Below are 23,930 nucleotides of genomic sequence, written 5' to 3' on the forward strand. Positions count from 1 at the left end.
CAGTGAGAGACACAGTTCTGTGTGTGTGTGTGTGTGTGTGTGTGTGTGTGTGTGTGTGTGTGTGTGTGTTTTAAGGTACTTGCTGTCAAGTATCCATATGGTAGATCCATATGGTAGAATGTGAGTACCAACTCTTGTGAGTTGTCCTCTCTCACTTCTATATGCACACAAATTAAATACTTTTAAAAAATTATTTTAATAAAACTATTATGATTTTTAAGGGCTGGAGGGATGGCTCAGTGGTTAAGAGCACTGACTGTTCTTCCAGAGGTCCTGAGTTCAATTCCCAGCAACCACATGGCGGCTCACAACCATGTGTAATGGGATCTGATGCCCTCTTCTGGTGTGTCTGAAGACAGCTACAGTGTACTCATATTATAAATAAATAAATCTTAAAAACAACAACAACAACAACAAACTATTATGATTTTAAATTGAAAGTGATAAAATTTTTTAAAATCTTTGAGGACTTTAAATGAAGAAAAGGACCCTATCCATGCTCTAAAAACTACTTATCAAGGTGGCAATACTCCTATATGGATTGATTTAAAATTATTCTAGTCAGTGCAAATCCTACCAAAATGCCAGCAGCTTTTGCAGTAGTAATCCAAAGTTTGTTCTAAAATGCATATGGATAAGCTATGAATTCCAACACACAATTTCCAGATTCACATCTTCTTAGAAACCTGGAACAATCATGACAAATGGAGAAAACTGGGAGTTTCATCACATGGTCAGCTGACTTCCCAAGGAGGAGACAATTTAAAGGGGAAAAGATGAGTTTTTACTGACTGGCACTGGGGAAATTCATATCTATATATTTTTAAATGAATGTATACCATTAAATGAGAAGAAACTATGCAGAACTTAACTCAGAATGGATGATTGTCTTAAAGGTTGCAAAGTCAAACTATTAATAGCACTAAAAGAACACATTGAGGAAATCACTGATCTTGAACTAGGCAGCTATTGGACATAGTACCCAAAACACAATCTCTCAGAGAGTTGATAAAACAAACTTCTACAAAAAGTAAGGAAAGAAAAGACAAGCAACATGCAAAAGTTGTATATAAAAGTATTTGTTAACATTTTGGGGGTACAACAAGAGACATACTTGTCTGTAGATTTCTTTTTTATTTTATTTTATTTTATTTTATTTTATTTTTTTTATTAACTTGAGTATTTCTTATTTACATTTCGAATGTTATTCCCTTTCCTGGTTTCCGGGCAAACATCCCTCTAATCCCTCCTCCTCCCCTTCTTTATGGGTGTTCCCCTCCCCACCCTCCCCCCATTGCTGCCCTCCCCCAACAATCACGTTCACTGGGGGTTCAGTCTTAGCAGGACCCAGGGCTTCCCCTTCCACTGGTGCTCTTACTAGGATATTCATTGCTACCTATGAGGTCAGAGTCCAGGGTCAGTCCATGTATAGTCTTTAGGTAGTGGCTTAGTCCCTGGAAGCTCTGGTTGCTTGGCATTGTTGTTCATAAGGGGTCTTGAGCCCCTTCAAGCTCTTCCAGTTCTTTCTCTGATTCCTTCAACGGGGGCCCTATTCTCAGTTCAGTGGTTTGCTGCTGGCATTCGCCTCTGTATTTGCTGTATTCTGGCTGTGTCTCTCGGGAGAGATCTACATCCGGCTCCTGTCGGCCTGCACTTCTTTGCTTCATCCATCATGTCTGTAGATTTCTAATGAAATTGTCAAAGTTTGTTATCTGAGTTATCCCCCCCACCAAAAAAATGGAGAATGGGTAAAGAAGTCTTCCAAACACAACAACTCTGTTTAGACAATGGGCAAGAGATTGGAATAATTTATACTTAATAACACTAGCAAAATGGGAAGAAAGCAGTAAAGCAAACACACAGCTGAAAATGAAGTAATGACTAGTAATTAGGAAAGGGAATTTAGGAGCAGGGGAGAGGCTCCCATATAGTTACTAGAATGTAAACACAGTAACCACCCAGCAGATATACCAGGCACACAGGTCCATCTGGGATCCCAGCACTCAGAAAGCAGAGACAGAATCCCGGATACATAGTGGGAATGACCTGAAAGATAAAGGGATCAGCAGACAACAGCACACTTTGATGAAGACATGGTGTCCTCACAGGCATGTAATCGTACGGAACTCTGCAAAATCATCTTCAGTTTCTTTTAAATTAGACATAGCAAGTTGTCCACATAATCCATTTATAAGAATTTTCCCATGAAAATAGAAAGTATATGCTCATATGAAGATTTGTACTTGCCTATCAACAGTATCGTTTATTCATAATATAAGCAACCCAAATGACCACTGATTGATAAATCCTGCTGCAATCAAGTAAACCACCAAATATGAGGCTAAATGAAAACAGCATGATTATGATGCCATTAATAGGGAATGTGTGCACAGGCAAAAAGCAGCTCCAGGGCTGAGGGGCAGTAGGGACTCCTGTCAGATAAGAGTATAAGCAACTCTAGAAGGTGATGGAAACATTCTAAAGACAGACTGTGCTCCTGGTTGTAGAGCTGTATTCGTTTATTATTAAATTATACACTTGCATGCTTGGTGATTGAACTTTATAATCTGTAAATTAATCTCAATAAAACCGTTAAACAATAGGAAGTATTAAGCTGAGCACAGTCGGTGCACACCTGTAATCCCAGCACTTGAAAGGCAGAGGCAGTAGAATTGCTAGGAATTCTAGGCTATAAAATGAGTCCCTAATTAATAAATAAACATATTACATTAGTTGATCAAAATTTGAATATTATAACAATGCTGAGAAGGAAGGCTAATTGTTCTAAACAAAATTATTAATATTCATTTACTAAAAGTTATCAAGAGCTAATGAAACAAACTTTTTAAAAAGTTATTTATTATTATTAGTGTGCATGCGGAGGGGGGAGAATGAATGAATGAATGAATGAACGAATGAATGAATAAATAAATGTGTACTCACATGTGTGGAGATCAGAGAACAATGTCTAGAGTTGGTCCTCTCTCCATTATGGGTTCTGGGAACTGAACTAAAAGGCTTGCATGGCAAGTGCTTTTATTCACTAAGCCATATCACCAGGCCAAATGAATTGCTTTGCTATCTTGATGCCCTATAGAATTGGCGAACCTAGATCATGTTCTTTGTAATATTTTTATATGGATCTTTCTTATTCCTAAGTGGTACCCAAATTAACTGCTTTCAATTCTCTTCAACCAACTAAGACTGACTTCTATGACGTGCACAACTTGCAATAGCTCTTAGCCACATTCACTCATATAACAACACTACACAATTCTTTTATTTCTTTTGGGGGAAGTAGCTTTTAAGACAGGGTCTCACTCTGTAGCCCATGTTGGCCTCAAACTTGCACGCCTCCTTGCCTCTTCTGCCTGAGTTCTGGTGTTATAGGAATGAGCCATCACACCTAGCCTGTATTTAATAGTGAATAAATTAAATGCAATTTCTACATTTTAATACTGGCCTTCATAAATCCTACTATATTCAAAATATTCAAGAAACTAGCAGAAAGACTTACATCCAGTAGCCCTAAACAGTATAGGAGGGGGAAGGGAGGAAGGGTCCCGGGTGGGAAAGAGGACAGGGAGGAGAAGAGGGGAACATGATCTCGTATTAGGTGGGGGAAAAGGACTAAAGTCCTGAGGGCCAGCAGAAAGAATGGAAACAGGCAACCTCAGGAGGTAGGTGGGGCGACCCTCCAGAATGTACCAGAGACCTGGGAGGTGAGATATTCTCAGGACTCAAAGGGAGAGACCTTAGATGAAATGCCCTACACTGGCCAGAGGGAACTTGTAGAGCCCATCTTCAGTGGAGGGACAGGACATCAAGTGAGGGATGGGGGTTTTGACCATCCAAGTCAAAAAACTCTGATCCATAATTGTTCCTGTCTAAAAGAACTGCAGGGACAAAAATGGAGAAGAGCCTGAGGAAAAAGAGGTCCAGCCACAGGCCCAAAGTGGGATCCAAATCAAGGGGAGGTCCCAAGGCCTGACACCATTACTGAGGCTATGGAATGCTCACAAAAAAGGGACCTATCATGACTGCCCTGCAAAAGACCCAACAAGCAGCTGGAAGAGTCAGATGCAGATATTTACACTCAACGAATGGACAGAAGCTGCTGACCCCTGTGGTTGAATTACAGAAATGCTAGAAGAAGCTGTGAAGGAGGGCGACCCTGTAAGGAGGACCAGCAGTCTCAACCTGGACCCCTGAGATCTCTCAGACACTGGACCACTAACCAGGCAGCATACATGAGATGACATGAGGCCCCCAACACATACAGAGCAGAGAACTGCAGGGTCTGGGTTCAGTCAAAGAAGATACACCTAACCTTCAAGAGACTGGAGGCCCCAGGGAGTGGGGAGGTACGGTGGGGTGGGTACTGGGGGTGGGAGAGGAGGTAAAGGATGTAGAACAGTTAGAGGGTGGACTGGGAGGGGGATAAAATCTAGAGTGTAAAAAAACAAAAATATTAAATAAAATTAAAAAAACAATAAAAATGTTTTCTTGTAAAAAAATAAAACAAAACATCACTCCCAAGACAGTTTCTAATATCCTATTGGATACTGTCGTGGTTTGCCTTCTTCTGCTATGATAAAACACTGACCAAAAGCACATTGGGGAAGAATGATCTCATCTTAACACTACCAACAGTCCAGACTAATTTGTAAACTCCAAGTCACTGAAAGATCCTATCTCAAAAAAATTAAAATGAATAGCACCTGTATGAGGCTAATCTATTGCTTCCACGTATATACATATACCTATGTGCACATGCAACCACACATATGAAATATGAACACACATACACATATGCATAAGAGACTATAATCAGAAAATAAGCATTTTCTGTACAGAAATTATGCTAATTTTACTTTCACGTTACCATGTTTTTTTCCCCTTGAGCAGTATTTTAAAAGATGAAAACATATGGATAGAATTCATTCTCAATAAAATGTTTTAGCGTATCTTATAACTAAATTTTCTGTACAATCCTTTGTTGGCTGTATATTAAGATATTTCTCAAAATTCATACATTATAAATAATAAAGGAACTGATGTCTTGTTTCCTTGTGCATATGTGCAAGTATTCCTCTGTGGAATTCTTTTTTTTTTTTTTTTTGATTCTTTTTTTTCAGAGCTGGGGACCGAACCCAGGGCCTTGCGCTTCCTAGGTAAGCGCTCTACCACTGAGCTAAATCCCCAGCCCCCCTCTGTGGAATTCTTAAAGGGAAATGTCTTTCAAAGGCAAGAAATGTATGTGCTTTTATTTTTAACAGGCATGCAAATGACCCTCCAAAGTATCTGTTCTATTTTATATTCCCAGCAATGCTGTGTGAGAATATTCACATTCTAGCCAAGATTTGATACTGGAAAGTATTAAATATTTTGCAAATCTGGTGATAGCTGAAAAATGGCATTTTATTTTGATCCATATGTTTCTAATTAATAGTGAGATGAAACTTTAAAAAAATCTATTGCAAAACCTTTGTAATAGTAAAACATATTGCCTTTACTTACTGAAAAGTTGTAAAATTATTTGTATACAATTTGCTTTTATTTTTTGAAACACAGTCTTGCTATGTAGCCAGTTGGCCAGCCTCTCAAGTGTTGGGATTATAAGTGAGTGTTAGTGTGTCCCTCCTTTCTTCTCTCTCCTTTCCCCTCCTCTCCCCTCCTCTCTCCTCTGTACACTGACCTAGAACAAATGGGCAATGGTGAAGACAGAAGACCTAATATTACTTCAATCTGTTCTGTAGGCATTTCCATGCATGTTATACCTGTTAGATTTATGCGTCCTACCTGGCTGTTTGTGGTTGGTTTGCATTTTTAAAATGTCCTAACAAACTGGACATCAAATTGGATTTCTGAGAGTTAATCAGAAGAAGATCAGAGGTAAAAGATTTATTTAGCACCATAAATCACTAGGATTTATCACTGCCTATCTTGGGGAAACGGTCCCCAACATCCCAGTGGTTAAAACATTTGAGAGTAAAAATGTATAGCTTTTGTGATTTTCACAAAAGGATCATGGGAAGGCTCATGCTTTATCCCTGGATACCGAGAGGTGACTGGATCATGAGGGTACTTTCATCAATGGATTCACCCCTTGAGTTCATAGTGAATGGATTACAAAGATGGAGTGCATTATTGGAGAAAGTAAGTCAGTAGGGGCATGCCATTGAAAGGTGTATCCTGTCCTGGCTCCTTCGGCTCCCATTACCATGAACGGAGCCAGTTTTTCCCATCACATGTGCCCTACCAGAACCCTCTGTCTTACCATGCATGGGCCCAGAAGCAATGGAGACACACAACCACAGACTCAACCTGTGAAACCACAAGCCAAGATAAATCTTCTTCTTTTGTTTTCAGGTATTTGTCTCAGTGATGAAAATCTGATTAACAGACTAGGTTAGAACTCCTGATTGTTACAATGGCCTTCACATAAAGTCTTCTAAGAATAAACAAACTCCACTAAAAGGAAAGATAAGTAACCCTTGTTCAGATTACATAGAAACAGACAGAAATAAGGCCCCAAAAGAACTGTCGCACAGAAGAACAGAAGCGTTGCCTCCAGTGTATACCTACTTTATTGTAATGCTGTTAAAAGTCAGTCTGGTGGTGGCTTAGCTACTGCAACTGATACAACAGAGAAGCAGGACCAGAAACAGACCAAAGCATGTGAGGAAGTCTAGTTTGCAATAAAGCTGATATTATATAGCACTGGATATACGCTCATTTCAACAAAGGACACTGAGTCCTCAGCTTTCAGCTGAGGGAATAATTAAGTTGTGACTTTATATCATATTTAGAACACAAATTCATTGGTAGGATATGGACCCAAAACATGAAAATTAAAACTATAATGCTTGAAATAACACAGAAAACATATTTGTGAACTTGGGGTTCAGGCAAGACAAGAAAAACAATATTCTTTTGATAAAGACTGATAAATTTAACTGTCTTACATTTAAGTAGCTCTTTCTGTTCATCAAAGATATCAGAATAGGAACAACCAATAAAGTATGGTAAAAAGTATTTGTGATACTTATAATCAATCCAGAACTATAATTATATACTAAGAATTTCTATAGCTGGGCAGTGGTAGTGCACATCTCTACGTGGAGCATGGTTGAAGCAACCATTTAGGAAAAACGAAGTCTGGTGTTACCTATAAAATGCAGAGGTGTGTATGGCAGCCCTGCACTTCTACATAGACTGTAAAGACGTGCATGCTTAGACAGAGAAGTAGGGCTGGAGACTGCTGTGGTTTGAATGTGTCCCTCCGAAGTTCATGCATTAAAACCTTGATCCTCAAGTCCATATGTTAATGCTATTTATACTGGAGCCTTTGGGGGATAATTAGGTTTGATAGCATCACGAGGGACGGGCCATTTAACAACATGAGGAATGCTATAAGAGAATATACCTCAAGTAACACCCTTGCTCTGTCTCACCATGTGAGACAGCAGAAGGCTTTCCAGATGCTAAGCAAATGCCAGCAGCATGCTGTCGCCTTCCCAGCCTCTAGAATTGAGACACATCCAACATTTCTTATAAAAAATATCTTGGTCTTCGATAAAGATGGTACTTAACTTACAATGTGGTATGTTCTAATAAATTCATTATAAATAAAACAATATAACTCAAAAATGCTTTTATGCCTATCTACCAAGCACTATAGCTTAGAGCACATCCCACCTGGAGTGTAGTTTTCCACCCTCAAACACTGGGAGCTATGGCTCAGTGCTGCTGGTGCTGCTCATAATCAACACCCACTGAAAACCTGGGGAGAAAGATTTACCCCATGCATATTGCTGTCACACTACAATAAAAAATTTAAAAATCCCAACTCAAAATATCATAAACTGAGGGTCATCAGTATTTTTATAGCAACAAAAATAGATGAAGATAAGAGTAGTGTGAGACAAGGAAGCTATTCACAGCAGTCTTATTCATCAGTGCCAAAACCAGAAAACAATCCAGATGTTTACTCTTAGAAGAATGAACTGGGAAATTATGAAGAAAATATGTCTAAATGAATAGCTAAGTAAACAAAACCAAGTGTGATTCTTACAATAAAATTCTACGTGAAAAGAACAAGGCACAAATTGCAACACGAGTCTATCACCAAAATTCTAAGAAGATAGAACAATTTCAGTGTTTAGGAATGGGTATAGAGGAAGTAAAGAAAAAGGAACGCGAAGAAATGAGCACTTTAAATATCATACTAGTTCTCTTCTAGAGATCAATGGATATAATCAAATGATATGCATAAAGCATGTTGGGGCACTAAAAATAATATGCTATTTCTTAATGTATGCAATCACTCAGTCCTATATACATAATACTAAGTTTTTTTAAAGATTTATTTATTATTTAATGTATATGCGTACACTGTACACATATCTTCAGACATACCAGAAGAGGGCATCAGTCCCACTATAGATGGTTGTGAGCCACCATGTGGTTGCTGGGAATTAAACTCAAGTCCTATGGAAGAGTATTCAGTGTTCTTAACCTCTGAGCCATCTCTCCAGCCCCCTAATATTAAGCTTTTTCATTTTCTGTATGTACCTTATCGTTCTTAGTTTAAATAAAAGAATTTGATATAACATTCCAAATATGAGGTCAATTTTGTTAATAGTGACATACAGATCAATTATATTCTTACTGTTTATTCAATCTGAACTTCTTTCAATAGGTAACAGTCAGGTTTATTATGATAAATTATGTATTTTGTGTACTAGGCAGCCCACAAAGATGGGCTCAACAAATACTGCTAAATATTCAAACCCTGTGCAGTTTCCTCACACATTATTGCCAGGATTGTTGACTATAACCAGGAAGCTATAAGAGGAGTGGCAGCGCAACACTTTTGAGATCAGGGTACAAACACTGCAGTTCCTAAGCTAGGTTCTCTCCCTTACACACTTGCTTTGGGAGAAGGTAGTTGTCATGCTAAGTGGACATTTGACAGCCAATAAAGAGCTCTCAAAGGTGGGAAAGTGGAGCACCTGGCCAACAGCCAGAAGACAGTAAGGCTTGCCAACAAAATGTGAGTAGAGTAAAAGTGGACTATCAGTACCAGATGGCTGTAGGCCTGGCCAACATGCCTGTTTACTCACCAAGTACCCACATCAGAACCACACAGCTAAGCTGCTACCAGATCACTGATCACGGTAACTGAAATAAATGCCTGCTTTAAGCAGTACATCTGAGGTCAATTTTCTGCACAGCAATATCTATCTAATACACTGACACTTCCATTTAATTTATCTTCTGTCTCCTGCTTATATGTATCACTTTAATTATCTTTTCTAATAACAACCTTCGGTCATCTCCTTGTACCGTTTTTTGCTTTTAAAATGTTCAAGAATTTTTATTCAATTTCCACTCTTAATTACTGCTATAGTTTGAACATATTCACCAAAATTCATGAATGGGAAATTTAGGCTCAAATATAGAACTGTTAAGAGTTAAAATTTTAAAGACTTAATCCAGTCAACGCAGACCTTGCCTTCTCACATTAAAAGGGCTGTTTGCTAACAAAGAAGAGATTTACAAACGATGAATTTTGTTTCCTTTTCCTCTTCTCCTTTCTCAATGGACATGGGGCCCTGACATAACACCTCTGCCTTGTTATAGTGCAGCACAACAGAACTTTGCCAGATGTTAGTGCCATGCTCTTCCACGTGCCAATTCCCAAACATGGGCTAAATAAACTACCATCTATAATCTACTCAGTTCCTATACTCTATTGCAAAAGCAGAAGATGGACTAAAAAATTACTAACCAATACATTTTTGGTCAAAGTTTAATTATATTTTTCTCCCCAAACAAAAGTAGCATAGTTTCATTTCTAATACCACATTCTAATCATAATTTATTATGTTGCAATCCCCTGGGATCACAGAGTTTATTATTATATTCTAATAGTTTTTTAAAATGGTTTAGAAGCTAAGGAGATAACTCAGTGGATCAAGTGCTTGTCATTCTGTATAAAGGCCAAAGTCTGGATCCCTATACCTACATAAAAGCTGTGTAGGAGTCTGAGCTGTCCTGGAAGCCAGGGGCTCAGGACACAGAGTCAGCCAGTGCCCTGGGGAAGCTTGGCTAACTAGATGACTCAGTAAGCTCTGGGCTCAGCAAGAGATTCTCTCAGTAAATAAGTGGAAATCATCAAGGAAGATATCTGATGTAAATTTCTGACCCCATATGTACATGTTCTATCTTCAATGCACATGCACTCACACAAGAAAACACACACACACACACACACACACAGACACACACACAACACACACACACACACACACACACACACACACACACACACACACCCTCACTTTCCAAACTTTTTTTTTTTCCGGAGCTGGGGACCGAACCCAGGGCCTTGTGCTTGCTAGGCAAGCGCTCTACCACTGAGTTAAATCCCCATCACTTTCCAAACTTTTGACTTAGAAACACCCACTTGTGGGATGGGAGATGATTTGGTGGGTAAAGCACTTGCTATACAAGAGCAAGGGCCTGAATATGGATCCTTAGAACACGGTAGCACACCTCAGTAATCCTGGTGCTCCTAAGGCAAAATAGGAGGCAGAGACAGGAGATTCTCAGGAAGTTTATGGGTTAGCTACTGTGGCTACACAGCATTGAACATGTCACACAAGCCTTTAGTTTTAATGAAGTATTTTTTTATGGCAGTCCACAACTAACGTCAAATTTGACAATAGTCCCCAATGATTCTTGTGTCTTTCTACCTGTTCCTTTAAGTATGGCTGGTCTTTCAATCAAACAGAAACATTAGCATGCTTCTCCAAGTTTAGGCCAGAAGAAAATTGTGCATTGTTCTCTCTTGTTCTGGAGAAAGTCAATGCTATGAAGATACTCAAGCAACACTATGGGGAGGCAGGCACACATGGCAAGAAACTGAGGTATCTCTGCCAACAGAATACCAGTAAAATACCGTAGAAGCAAAGTTCTCAGCTTCCAAAATGACTGCAGCACAAGCCATTATTCTGACTACAACCTCAAGACAGAGCCTACACCTAGTAGCTAGCAGAGTATGGAGGATCATGTCTGTGATTCTTTGGGAGGAAGAGGCCAGTGAATCAAGAGTTCACAGCCTGCTTTGGTTGCATAGTCAATTCAAGGACAATCTGGGCCAACATGAAACCCTATCTCAAAACACAGAAAGAAAATAAGAAGAAAAGAAAAAGCCAGTGAGAATGTTTGGGAAAACACCTATTGTTTGATATTATCTTAGTTTGGTAAATTCTAGAATAATTTGTTATTAAATATTGATAAAACATTTTGTAACTCTTAAGGGAATTATTATAAGATTAAAATAAGAATTTCAAAAGCTCCATAAGCACCTTCAGGCCACCTCACAAACACTACCTCAAAGATAATTACTCTCTGTTTTCTAATGGCACTAAGTTTAAACACAGGGGTTCATGAATGCTAGACAAGTGCTTTGTTACTGAGCCAAACTTCCAGTACTGTCTTAACTTTTAATATTAGCTATCTCTATTAGGTTTGAAATGAATATTAGTGAGGCAAACATGATGGTATATACCTAGAATCCCAGCATTCAGTCCCAGAGACTGAAGCAGGAGGGTCACTGTGAGATCCAGGTTAGGCTGTGATACATAGTGATGCCCCATTTCAACTTCTCCCCACCCAAATTACCACCTCCCCGCCCCCACCGTTTGTGTGTGTGTGTGTGTGTGTGTGTGTGTGTGTGTGTTGTTGTTGTTGTTGTTGTTTGTAATGCTGTAGACTGAACCTATGATTTGGCCCAGAATGTATTCTTTCATCAATGACTTCTCAGTCAGAATTATCCATGTGGCTGCACTCAGAAGCAACTGCTCGTTTCTATTGCATATCATTTATATGAACACACCATAATTTAGTTTTGGATCTTAGCACTGAAGGATATTTGGATTGTTCCATCTTAAAATTAAGCTTTCTTGTACATGTCTTTTCACATTGTATATGCATTTATGTTTGATATTTATAAACTGAGGTGTTTTGCTACAGACTCATGGAATACAGAGGTCAATTTAAAAAGAGGTGACATTATTATAATATTGACTTTCAGTATAAAAACTATATACTGATTATTTTCAAATAACATTAAATAACATTTTATAATTTTCTGAATAAAAATACATACAATTCTTGACAAATTTATTCCTATGCTATTTTTCAATTCTCATTTATTGGTTGTCAGAATAAAAGAACAAACTGATTTTGGATACTAATCCTTTATCTAGAAACGCTGGTAATTTCTTGGTTTAATTCTAATAGATTGTACAGATTCATTGTTTTAAGGGAGGATCTTACTATATACTAGTCAGAACACAGGATGAAAGTCCTATGGCACAGCAAGAGTCAGGTTAGTGCTGTGCAATCTGCATCCTCAGGGATGGCGCTCTCTCCTTGAAAAGGCATCAGTGTTCAACCACAGGGGTTCCACCGGATGATTCTATATAGTCCTAATGACTTCTCTAAGGCCCCGTCTCTAGACATCATAGTTAATGAAGCTTCCAAGCTTTTATTATTTCTCCTCCTCCTTTTTCTTTACTTACTGCTTTGTTTGTTTTTTGACAGGATTTCTCTGTAGAGCCATGGCTGTCCTGAAACAACTCTGTAAACCAGGCTAGCCTGAAATTCTCAGAGCTCCATCTGCCTCTGCCTCCCAAGTGCTGGGATTAAAAGTGTACACCACCACTGCCCAGCCCAAGTTCTTATTTCTGTTATTTTACTTATGTATGCATATATGTTTGTATATATGTATGAATTATTTAGAGACAGTATCTTACTCTGTAGGCCAAAGTAACCTGAAACTCATTATGAAGCCCAGACTAGCCTCAAACTAGTGACAATCCTCCTGCTTCAGCCTCTCCAGAACTAGGATCTATATACATAAGCTACTACATTCTTCTCCAATCTTTGAGTATGTCTTACGGGAATTAAATTTCAACACATATGCAATACACTTAAAATAGTCTACCTACATTAGGCATGGATCTCTAGAGGTACAGAACCTATAGAGTATATATGTATTATAAAATGGACGATAGAAACCAGACAGCCAAACAATAGTCATGTATACACTGCAGAAGCAGAGAACTTAGTTCATGAAACTGCTCAGTTCATGAAACTGGATCTCTCCACCTCAGTTCAGCCCTGAAGGCCTTAGCTCTCTAGAGAGTCACCTGTGATGAGTCCATGTTGGAAAGCCAATGAGCACTGAGTGTGATGTCAACAGAGAAGAGTAAGGGCAGCAGAGATAGACAAACTCAGGAAGGAGCAGAGAAGGCAGGCTAATGCACATTTTTCAAGAATTTCTCCTCTCTCTCCATGTAAAGAGAAAAAGCCTTATCTTACACTTGTCTTAAAATTTCCTCTGGCAAAAAACTATTTCTGAATTCAGCCTCACTAAAGTTTTCGGGACACAAGTAGAAAGGAGTCAGACTTTTTGCTTGTTTTTTTTTTTTTTTTTTTTTTTTCAGGATGTAATGTGAATGGCCTTTGGTCTAATGCCCAATAGTCTTCATTCACTGAAACCATGTTTCCAGGATTTCACTGTTCACATTTCTATCAGTTCCTGGTCTTTTATACACCTGATGACATGTCTCTATTTACAGCATTCCAGGGCTTCTCTATCCCACAGCCCCAAATTCTTCCAAATTTCTCCCACAACTAGTTCTAGCTGAGAATGGTGGCGCATACCAGAACATCTATCTGTTCAGGAAGCAGAGGCAGGGGAATCTCTGATTTCAAGGGCAGTCTGGTCTACATAGTTTCAAGACAAGACTTGAAACTAAGAGTATAAAGAGAGACTTTGTCTCAAGCAAACAGCAGTTCCAAAGAACCTTGAAACATGGTCAGATGGGCCCCGCAACAGCCCCACTTCTTGGAATCTGTTTTCTATATTAGTTATTTTTCTTATTGCTTATTTATGACAAAAGCAAACAAAGATGGCTTTACTCTAGCTCACAGTTTGAACACAAGAGTGAAATGGCCCCAGCTGTGGCAGCAGGAGTATCAGGCAGCTGTGACCTCTCCAAGGTCAGATGGCAGAGACACAGCAATGCTGATATCAGCTCACATTCTCTTACCTTTTTTTTTTTTTTTTTTTTTTTTTTGGCAACTGGGAACCCGAGCCCACACTCAGGCCAGATCTTTCTTCCACAGAGTTCATTCTCTTTAGAAACAACCTCACAGACATATCCAGAGGGTGTACCCTAGGTGACTAAGTCCAATCAAGCTGACAATGATAATGAACTATCACAGCAACCATTATTTTTACTTCTGTCTCCTTGACTCTAATATGCTGTGCTTTCTTCGGTTGCTTTCTTCCTGGCTTTCTAGCTCCATGAGACACAGGGCTGGATGTGGTTCACACTTACTCATCCACCTGTGCTCACTAGCCTCCTTGTATCGGCAGTTGACGTTCATCTCGTCAAAATGCCCCATTCCCTTTTCTCTTTTTCTGAGTCACACAATAGATACATTAGACTAGGATGTTTTTCCCTAGGCTTCAAGTTTTCTATTTATTTTTTCCTTTATTTTCTTCTTATATTTCAGCTTTGGTAATTTCCACTGAGTATCTTCAAGTTCTCTAATCTCTTTTTCTAGTAATTAATAGTAATCAACTTACTACTGAGCCCTTCAAATAATTTTTTTTATTTCTGATATTGTATTTTAATTCAATTTTTTCAAGTCTCTTCTAATTTGTGAAATTTCTTACCCATTTATACATTTTGTGCACTTATCTTTAAAATTTTTTATAATTATTGAGAAAAGGGAGGAGATATGTTCATGTATGCAGCCAGAAAACATTAGAAATCATTCACCAAATGCCATTTGTGGATTTTTGTTTGTTTGTTTTTTGTTTTTGAGACAGTGTCCTTCAGTCCTGGAATAAATGGATTAGGAAAGACTTTGATGATACAGCTGTCTTTGAGTCATTTCTGCTCCTAGAAGTAAGCTCCCAACCATATTCCTGTAAGTAAACCCAATAACTCATTGCCTCTCCAAACTGCACTTTGGTGGCGTCCACATTATGGTCTGTTATGAATTCCCTATCTGGGTGAGTACATGTTTGTGTTCCATCTCCCCAGGAAAAGATTTGTCAAACAACATAATTAGGGCCTGAGCAGGGACATGATAGAAGGAAAGAGATGGGGTGAAGTGAGTAAATGGGTCTGCTTATAGGTAGAGAGCCATGCAACTGAGGCTGAGAACCCTGAGGGAGGAGCATCCCCAGAGGAAATTCTATATGGTATATGTTTCTGTGTCTTTGTGCTATGGCAGTAGTTGCATGGTTCTTGCCATGGATAGTGAGACATGTCTATGGCTAAGCCATCAGACTTAGGAATGCCTGTGGGAGGAATCTTAGGGCGGTAGTCTTGGTCTATGTGGTACGGAGTCTATGTGGTCTGTGTCTGCTTGATGGATGGGGTATGCCACCCAAATACAAAGATGCCCTGGAAACAGTTTAAGATTTAGAGGAAATTTTATAGTCTTGGAGAGTAACACGCAAGAATTGAGACTGTCAGTACACAGCAGCTGAAGTTGCCTGGCCTCTGTTGTGTCTGATTAAATGTGCATCTGAGGCTGAGACAGGCAAAATAGGAAGTTGTGTAAAGCAGGAACTTGTTTGTGTAAAGAAGCAATTACAACAAGAAAGGGAGATAAAGCTAGCATCCTCCATGTTAGCCTCTGATTGGACAATTAAATAAACTGGAAGATTAAGATGAAGATGTTAGCTTGCCGCTTAAGGCTTGGGGACAAGAAGGAAAGAATACAAGTTAGAGCCATGCTTGAAAGTCCTTTGTGGGATCTAAGAACCTGGACTCATGGGAATATTCAGAAAGTGAGGAAGAAGAGAACATGGTAAAAGCAAGAGAAGAATCCTCAAGGATCTGACCTTTAACTGGAAAAGAAGGGAATTCTGTAATCCAACATAAAGATGGGACAGTACAATGGTGATGTACAAGGAACTAGGGTTTTCTGAATGGTCACTCCTTCAGTCTCTGCTGCAAACTTTGTCTCTCTATCTCCTTCTACAAATATTTTTGTTCCCCCTTCTAAGAAGGACTAAAGCATCTGCACTCTGTTCGTCCTTCTTGAGCTTCATGTAGTCTGTGGATTGTATCTTGGGTAATCCCAGCTTTTGGGCTAATATCCACTTATCAGTAAGTGCATAGCGTGTGTGTGTGTGTGTGTGTGTGTGTGTGTGTGTGTGTGTGTGTTTTCATTAGGTTACCTCACACTGGATATCTTCTAGTTCCATCCATTTGTCTATGAATTTACATATAGCCACCAAACCCAGTCACTATGGGGATGCCAAGAGGTGCACGCTGGCAGGAACCTGATATAGCTGTCTCCTGAGAGGCTCAGCCAGAGCGTGACAAACACTGAGAAGGGGGTCCCCAATGGAGTGGTTAGGGAAAGGATTGAAGAAGCTGAAGGGGTTTGCAACCCATAGGAAGAACAATACCAATCAACCAGAGCTCCCAGGGACAAACCACTATCCAAAGAGTACACATGGACAGACCCATGGCTCCAGCTGCATATGTAGCAGAGGATGGCATTGTTGGGCACCAATGGGAGGAGAAGCCCTTGGTCCTGCCAAGGCTGGATCCCCCAGCGTAGGGGAATGTCAGGGCGGGAGGCGGGAAGCGGTGGGTGGATGGGGAGGAGAAACACCCTTATAGAAAAGGGGGAGGGGAAATAGGATAGGGGGGTTATGGACGGGAAACTGGAAAAGGGGATAACATTTGAAATGTAAATAAATTAAAAAATCCAATTAAAAAAAAGAAACTAGGGTTCTCAGGAAATACTCAGTACATGAACTTCTAGAATTTGGAAAGACTTTTAACAAGCTATGAAAGAACACGTCACAGCATGATTTCTGAGGCTGTGAGACATGGGAGCATATGGGATCAGTGTGATTGCTGTGGAGGTAGAAAAACTGAGTCACGTAACTACGTAGCCTCTTAAGGCTAAGGCTGCATAACCTGTACACTATGAGGGCAGTCAGTGCCACATGAACTGGCTTATCCGAGCCTGTAGAAAAACCTGGTCATCTCTATCCATGTCCTCATAAGTATCAGAACTGAAAGACCATAGAGGAGGGGAAGGCACAATGAAGGAACTAGGAATAAGGAGACTGTGTTTGAACCCGAGTTCACTGGACCAAACAGAACTACATTCCCAGAGGAGTTAAAAGAATAGACTGATCCAGTAGGGCCCTTGAGATTGGTATGGAACTTTAGTGACTTTCCTGGCCCTTTGGCGTGGTACAAAATCTTTATAAAGTAGGAAAGGCTTTTGAAGATCTCAGAGACGTAGACCAGTATCTAAAGACTGTCCATAATATGAGATAGCAGCCTAGAAGGAGAGAAAAAAACGGTAAAGCAGAAGAAGAGGTCTGCCTGGGTTACTCAGAGACAAATGTGGCAGGATTATGTCAAGCTGGGGATTCTAAAGAACTGATAAAAAGCCAAACTGTGGTTAAGGAGCTGCTAGACTTTAAAGCCTCAGGAGCCGTTCACAGAAGACATAACGATACAGATAAAGTGATCAAGCCTGTTCCATGGGTGTGTAATCATAACTGCAGACTGAGAAGAGTACGTTGCCCCTGGGTCAAAAGGTTGTGCAAGGAATGAAGATGGTCTGCTCATTTGGGAACTTCCCCAATAGCTAGGTAGGTGTTGTAAATGGGAAGCCAACAGCTACAGTTACATCTGACCCAGGAAGCCAGCAGGTACAGCAGGGGAGAGCAAAGCCTCATTCCCCTTTGGCCTTGGGTTAAGCAGGCCCAATCTAAGCAGATTAAGTCAGGCCTGCTGAGTTTATCATGTATAAAGAAATGTAGGGAGGCTTAGTGGAAGAGCTACAGGAAATATAAATGTAACAGCTTAGAGAAAAGGTCTGAGGATTACAGAGAACTACTTAAGTTAGCACCTCCTATCCATGCTTTGTACCCAGCTTTGATCTGTGGAGGAAGCAAATGACACAAATGGATAGAACTTTTCCATGATGTATTAGACCCTGCTTATGTTCTCCTTTAGACTGTCTTAGGTGCACATTTCTGGGGTCAGCTGACACTTGCTCAGATGACAAAGTACTTTGATGGTACTTTACTGATGCTATCTTTGTATTCCACTATTTGTTAGGGGATGGTGGTTCCGCATGTTGCCTTGTCTCGCCCACCCTCTGGAAAAGATTTTGTTTTATAGGCAAGATAATGCTAACCTCTGAGTGTTTTGTGGATTTGGAAAGCCAGTGGAGAGACAACCAGATACAATGGTACTTCTAACTACCTTACAACTGTAACCAGGGCTGGGTTAATTGAAAGGAAAGGAGCCAAAAGGCACCCTACATGAACAAAAAATGGATATTCCCCAAAGCTATAAGGTTACTGAATAAAAACCTCAGTGCCAAGGGTCAACTACCTCTTTGTAAATTGCTGGCCAGGGAGGCCCTTGAGGCCCCATAAACCATAAAGGCTATTGCTATTGCTGTGGATTGTATGCCAGAACTAGATAACACCCTGATGCTGAAGATACCACATGGACATGTTCTGACTGAAGTAACGGAAAAATTAAGCTGAGATGGAACTGGAAGCCCCCACCCTGATGACTGGCTCTCAGTGCCAGAAGAGGCTAGACACTCCTGCCTAGCTCAGACCCTAGGAGCTGCAATACAATATGCTAGGCAGGATGTACCTACTTGTACAATAGTGGCTTGGCTGTTGTGGGTTAGAACAACAGCCTTCCAAATAGATTCAAGGCCCACTCCAGAAGAGAGAATTCATATCTGATACTGTAAGCCTCCTCCTATGGCTGAGGAGGTACCAGTGAGGAAGCTAGTTGTATTGTTTTTCTAGATGGATATGATGTGCCCATCAAACTGCCTTCTAAATGTGTGTTTATGCCCACAGATCACTGCTGTTGTCAGCCTCAATTCATAACCACTGCTGAACCTTCTGAGAGCAAGTAACCATGGCACGGTGGCCTATTTCTCAGCCATAGTAAAACTATATACTCACCCTGTGACGGTTTGAAAAGGTGGCCCACACACACTCATGTGTTTGAATACTTGGCCCATAGTGGGTGGCACTACTGGGAAATGTGGTCTTGTTAGAGGAAGTGTGGGTTTTGAGGTCTCAGTTGTTCAAACTAGGCCTAGTGTCACTTTTACTTCTGCTGTCTGTGGATCAAGATGTAGAACTCTCAGCTACTTTTCCAGCACCATGTCTGTGTGCATGCCACCATGTTTCCTACTATGACAAAATTGGACTAAACCTCTGAGCTGTAAGCCAGTCCTAAATTAAATATTTTCCTTTATAAAAGTTGCTGTGGTCATGGCGTCTCTTCACAGTAGTAGAAACCCTAACTGAGACACCCTCTCCAAGGTTCAGAAATCACTGTGGAAGAGGGAATGGAAAGGAAGAGGTGGAATGTTGTACAACAATCTCCTCCAATATTGAAGCAATTTATCCTGCAGGGAAATAGCTTGAGCAGAAAGGTAAACAACTCAAAAGAGCTTTAGGAAGTCCCTGAAACTGACCAGGTTCTCAAGGACCTCTCCCTCCCAGATTAAGTAATGGGAACAGAGCTGCCAAGATTCAGACAATCTGAGCTATAGAGAAGACCCTCAGAGGATTCTGAGACCAACCAGCTGCCTGAGAGCAGCAGAAGCCAGCAGAGCTGTCTAGAAGAGGTTTAGACCAGAGTCACATGAAAAGGACACTCTCCAATCTGTTGAGCTGACTGCAGCCTGTGTAGCGTACTTTAGGTTTCCAGCTTTTGTGAGCTGTCACCCACACTGAGGTGGGCCTAAGAATGCAGCTTTGAGTCATTCCTTGTCCTGTAAGTAATCTCCCTGCTCATAGTCCTATAAAACTCATTTGTTCACCAACCGACCTGGGACTTTGGTGGTATGTGTACTTTGGTTTGCCATGAACTCCTTATCTGCGGGGAGTATATATGTGTATTGTGTCTCACCAAGGAAAGTTCTATCACACAACAGAAGGGTAATATGGTAAGAGTGGGCAGTACCTGTTTACCCTGACATATCTGTAGCCAGATGCTTGTAGTGTCAGATGTTTGAAGAATCACTGCCACATAAAACTATCAACTTGGTGTTTAGGTGGTTACAAAAGGTTTGTATGTAAAATTACTATTAATACTTTTGTTCTCTAGTAATTTCTCATTTTACTGTTGATGGATATGACTTAAATCATTACAATAATTCTGACAGATGAATTACTTCACAGTTAAGGAAACAAAGTTCAGAGATGTGTTAAAATCAAGATGTTTTGTTGTTTAACAAAAGCTATTTACCCCCAGGACAAAATTCTAGCCATGCATAACACATCTAAAAGCATAACCATTCTAGTTAAAAGAATGAGAAACCATCAGATTACTAGACCTGGTTTCAAAAGTTCTAAAAGCTGAAAAGTCAGACTCAACTATCAAAAAGCACTTCCATGAAAAAAATACAACTACCATAATTAGAAAAGGTATCCTATGGTGAAACTGTTGCTAAAGTCACTGTTAACCTACTCCAACATCAGTAAGTCTGTTTCTACTAATACTTTTTTCTTCATTAAAGTCATGTTCTTCTTGTCTCTGACTTTTTTGACTGTCTGCTTAAACACTTCTTATAAAAGTATAGTACAGACAAACAATACTTAAAACAAGAAAATAGCAAGTTCTTTCTGTTATGAGAAACCAGTAGCTAACCTAGTGTTCAGCTCTGTTTTAATTTTAAACAAATTCAGCATTCTGATATTCATAACTGAACTGAAGGACAGATTAATCTCCCTTTCTTGGTAGTATTTGGTACTCAACTAGTCTAGAGATCTTGGTGTTAACTCTTCAGTTTTCCAGATCCAATGAGAAATCTATTTTAAAATTAAACCACAACTGGCCAAGTAGTAGTGCATATCTGCAATCCCAGCACTTGGGAGGCTGAGGCAAGAAAGGCCAACCTGGAGAGATACTGTCTATAAATTAAAAAGGGAAAGCCATAAGCCATTTAGGGCGAGGACGCTTCTTATTTGCTCCAAGTTTATTATACCTTGAAAGATTCCTATCCTCTTCCTGCCTCCTTCTAGCCTCTAGGACTGCTAAGGTATTGCTGGGAAGTTCACCTATAACTCACACTTACACAGTGATCTTGGGCAAATTACTCAATTTAGCATTTCAATATTTTCTCTTATACAAGATGATTCTTAATGTCCCTCCTGATTATCATATTCGATTATCTATATATAACTTAGGACCTACACATTTTACCTCTGGTATCAGTTCATAAATATATTATTAGTAATCACTCCATATATGAGCATATATAAAGGTAAAAAAAAATACTGTGTTACTAAGAATCCTCAATTTCTTTTTATTTTTATTTGTTTGTTTGAGATAGGGTTTCTGCATAGCTCTGACTGTCCTGGAACTCATTCTATAGACCAGGTTAGCTTCAAACTCAAGAGATCCACCTGCCTCTGCCTCCCGAGTGCTGGGATTAAAGCAGGCACCACCATGCTCAGCTGTCAAGCCAATTTCTTTGTAATTTGGAAATTATTAAACTGATCTGTAAAGTCAGTGCTACCCTAAAATATTCATAAATAAAATAAATTCTAAGGAAATATTAACTTGTAAATAGCAACCAACTCAGTTTAGGATACTTACCCATCCTCGCTTTCTTTCAGTAAGCGACTAGCAATCCGAATCAGCATACAGTATGCAAACTGTGATTTGAGACCAGACTTGGTAAACTTATTTAGCATCTTGGAGACAGCAAGCCGATCATTCTTCCGGAGGTGATAGAGCACTCCCAATGCATGGTACTAAGAACAAGAAAGAGTGCAACATGAGCTTAGGGAGACAGCAAGACACCTACAGGCAAGACAACTGCATGGAACTAGACAAAAGATTGTTTTCAAAAAAGATATACAAGTAAAAAAGACAAAATACAGTATCTTTTTTTATATGAAACTAAACACCAGAATCACTAAGAAAAAAAGAGAGAGTGTGTAATGTACTCCAGAAGTTGTAAATTCAGAGCAGCCAGTAAGAAAGGAGTTGCATACAACCTAAAAGCAGATCTAGTGGGTTTAACAATGGCTCACACCCTCAGATCTAACTTCCACAGAGACGGGGTTTTCCTATGTTTCAAACTCATGGGCTCAGGTGATTCTCCCACCTCAGGCTCCTGAGTGCTGGGACTACAAGTACATTCCTACAAGTGTCGCCAGCTTAATAAAAGGAGAGGAGAGTACCATCACCATGACACTTGTATGATAGTACACTGGCAGACTTAGACCAATAGGTGTCTCAAGAGGAAGTGACTGTTTCACATTATTAAATATGCTAATGTAAGAAAATATAAACATTAATACTTTTTCAAAGACAGAGATTTCACATAAAACTACCAGTTAGACTTTTGATAATATTCCTTTAGATAATAGCTTAATAAATATCATAAGCTCTTTCTAAAAGATTTCAATATTTTTGTATAGCAAAAATGGCTGATGTTTTTACACTACCAACAAGGCATAAGAAACAGTTTCCTTTTACATAAATTATCTTTCAAATAAAAGGCCAAAATGCACTGTGAATCCCTCTGGAATAAGCATTTCTATCTACTACTGTAAAGGGAATTTTTCTTGAACATTCCTACTGGAGGTCACTTATCTTCTACCAAACAGAAAACCAATAGAAATAATAAAACTTTGTATGCTGCCTACTTGATAGTATGTACTTATAAGTGGATTAATATGTTAAAAATTAGCCTTTAGACCCGCGGATCCCGGCCCGCAGCAGCTCTCTGCTCCCAGACCCGGTGAGAGAGAGACCCAACCGCCTGGTCAGGTGGGCACTCCTGAGGCTGCAGAGCGGAAGAGACCACCAACACTGCTCACCCCTGCCCACATCCCTGGCCCAAGAGGAAACTGTATAAGGCCTCTGGGCTCCCGTGGGGGAGGGCCCAGGAGCGGCAGGACCCCTGCCGGAGACACCGCCGGACCCTGAAGGAAACAGACCGGATAAACAGTTCTCTGCACCCAAATCCCGTGGGAGGGAGAGCTAAACCTTCAGAGAGGCAGACAGGCCTGGGAAACCAGAAGAGACTGCTCCCTGCACACACATCTCGGACGCCAGAGGAAAAAGCCAAAGACCATCTGGAACCCTGGTGCACTGAAGCTCCCGGAAGGGGCGGCACAGGTCTTCCTGGTTGCTGCCGCTGCAGAGAGCCCCTGGACAGCACCCCACGAGCAAACCTGAGCCTCGGGACCACAGGTAAGACCAAATTTTCTGCTGCAAGAAAGCTGCCTGGTGAACTCAAGACACAGGCCCACAGGAACAGCTGAAGACCTGTAGAGAGGAAAAACTACACGCCCGAAAGCAGAACACACTGTCCCCATAACTGACTGAAAGAGAGGAAAACAGGTCTACAGCACTCCTGACACACAGGCTTATAGGACAGTCTAGCCACTGTCAGAAATAGCAGAACAAAGTAACACTAGAGATAATCTGATGGCGAGAGGCAAGCGCAGGAACCCAAGCAACAGAAACCAAGACTACATGCCATCATCGGAGCCCAATTCTCCCACCAAAACAAACATGGAATATCCAAACACACCAGAAAAGCAAGATCTAGTTTCAAAATCATATTTGATCATGATGCTGGAGGACTTCAGGAAAGACCTGAACACACTTAGGGAAGCACAGGAAAACATTAATAAACAAGTAAAAGCCTACAGAGAGGAATCGCAAAAATCCCTGAAAGAATTCCAGGAAAAGACAATCAAACAGTTGAAGGAATTAAAAATGGAAATAGAAGCAATCAAGAAAGAACACATGGAAACAACCCTGGATATAGAAAACCAAAAGAAG

At 40.1% G+C, this 23,930-nt stretch overlaps 1 protein-coding gene across 2 annotated transcripts in view; it reads right to left on the reverse strand.

The window, feature by feature from the left end:
• The window catches only part of Copg2 (coat protein complex I subunit gamma 2), a 128,346-nt gene that overhangs the window by 59,191 nt on the left and 45,225 nt on the right, over nucleotides 1-23,930 (reverse strand). For both annotated transcript variants that reach the window (NM_001106929.2, XM_087657089.1), the window contains exon 9: nucleotides 21,726-21,883. In NM_001106929.2, the coding sequence (NP_001100399.1) occupies nucleotides 21,726-21,883 (158 nt within the window). The remainder of the gene's footprint in view (nucleotides 1-21,725; nucleotides 21,884-23,930) is intronic.

This window comes from Rattus norvegicus, chromosome 4, assembly GCF_021556685.1.
Source record: "Rattus norvegicus strain SHRSP/BbbUtx chromosome 4, alternate assembly SHRSP_T2T, whole genome shotgun sequence".
Classification (NCBI taxonomy): Eukaryota; Metazoa; Chordata; class Mammalia; order Rodentia; family Muridae; genus Rattus; species Rattus norvegicus.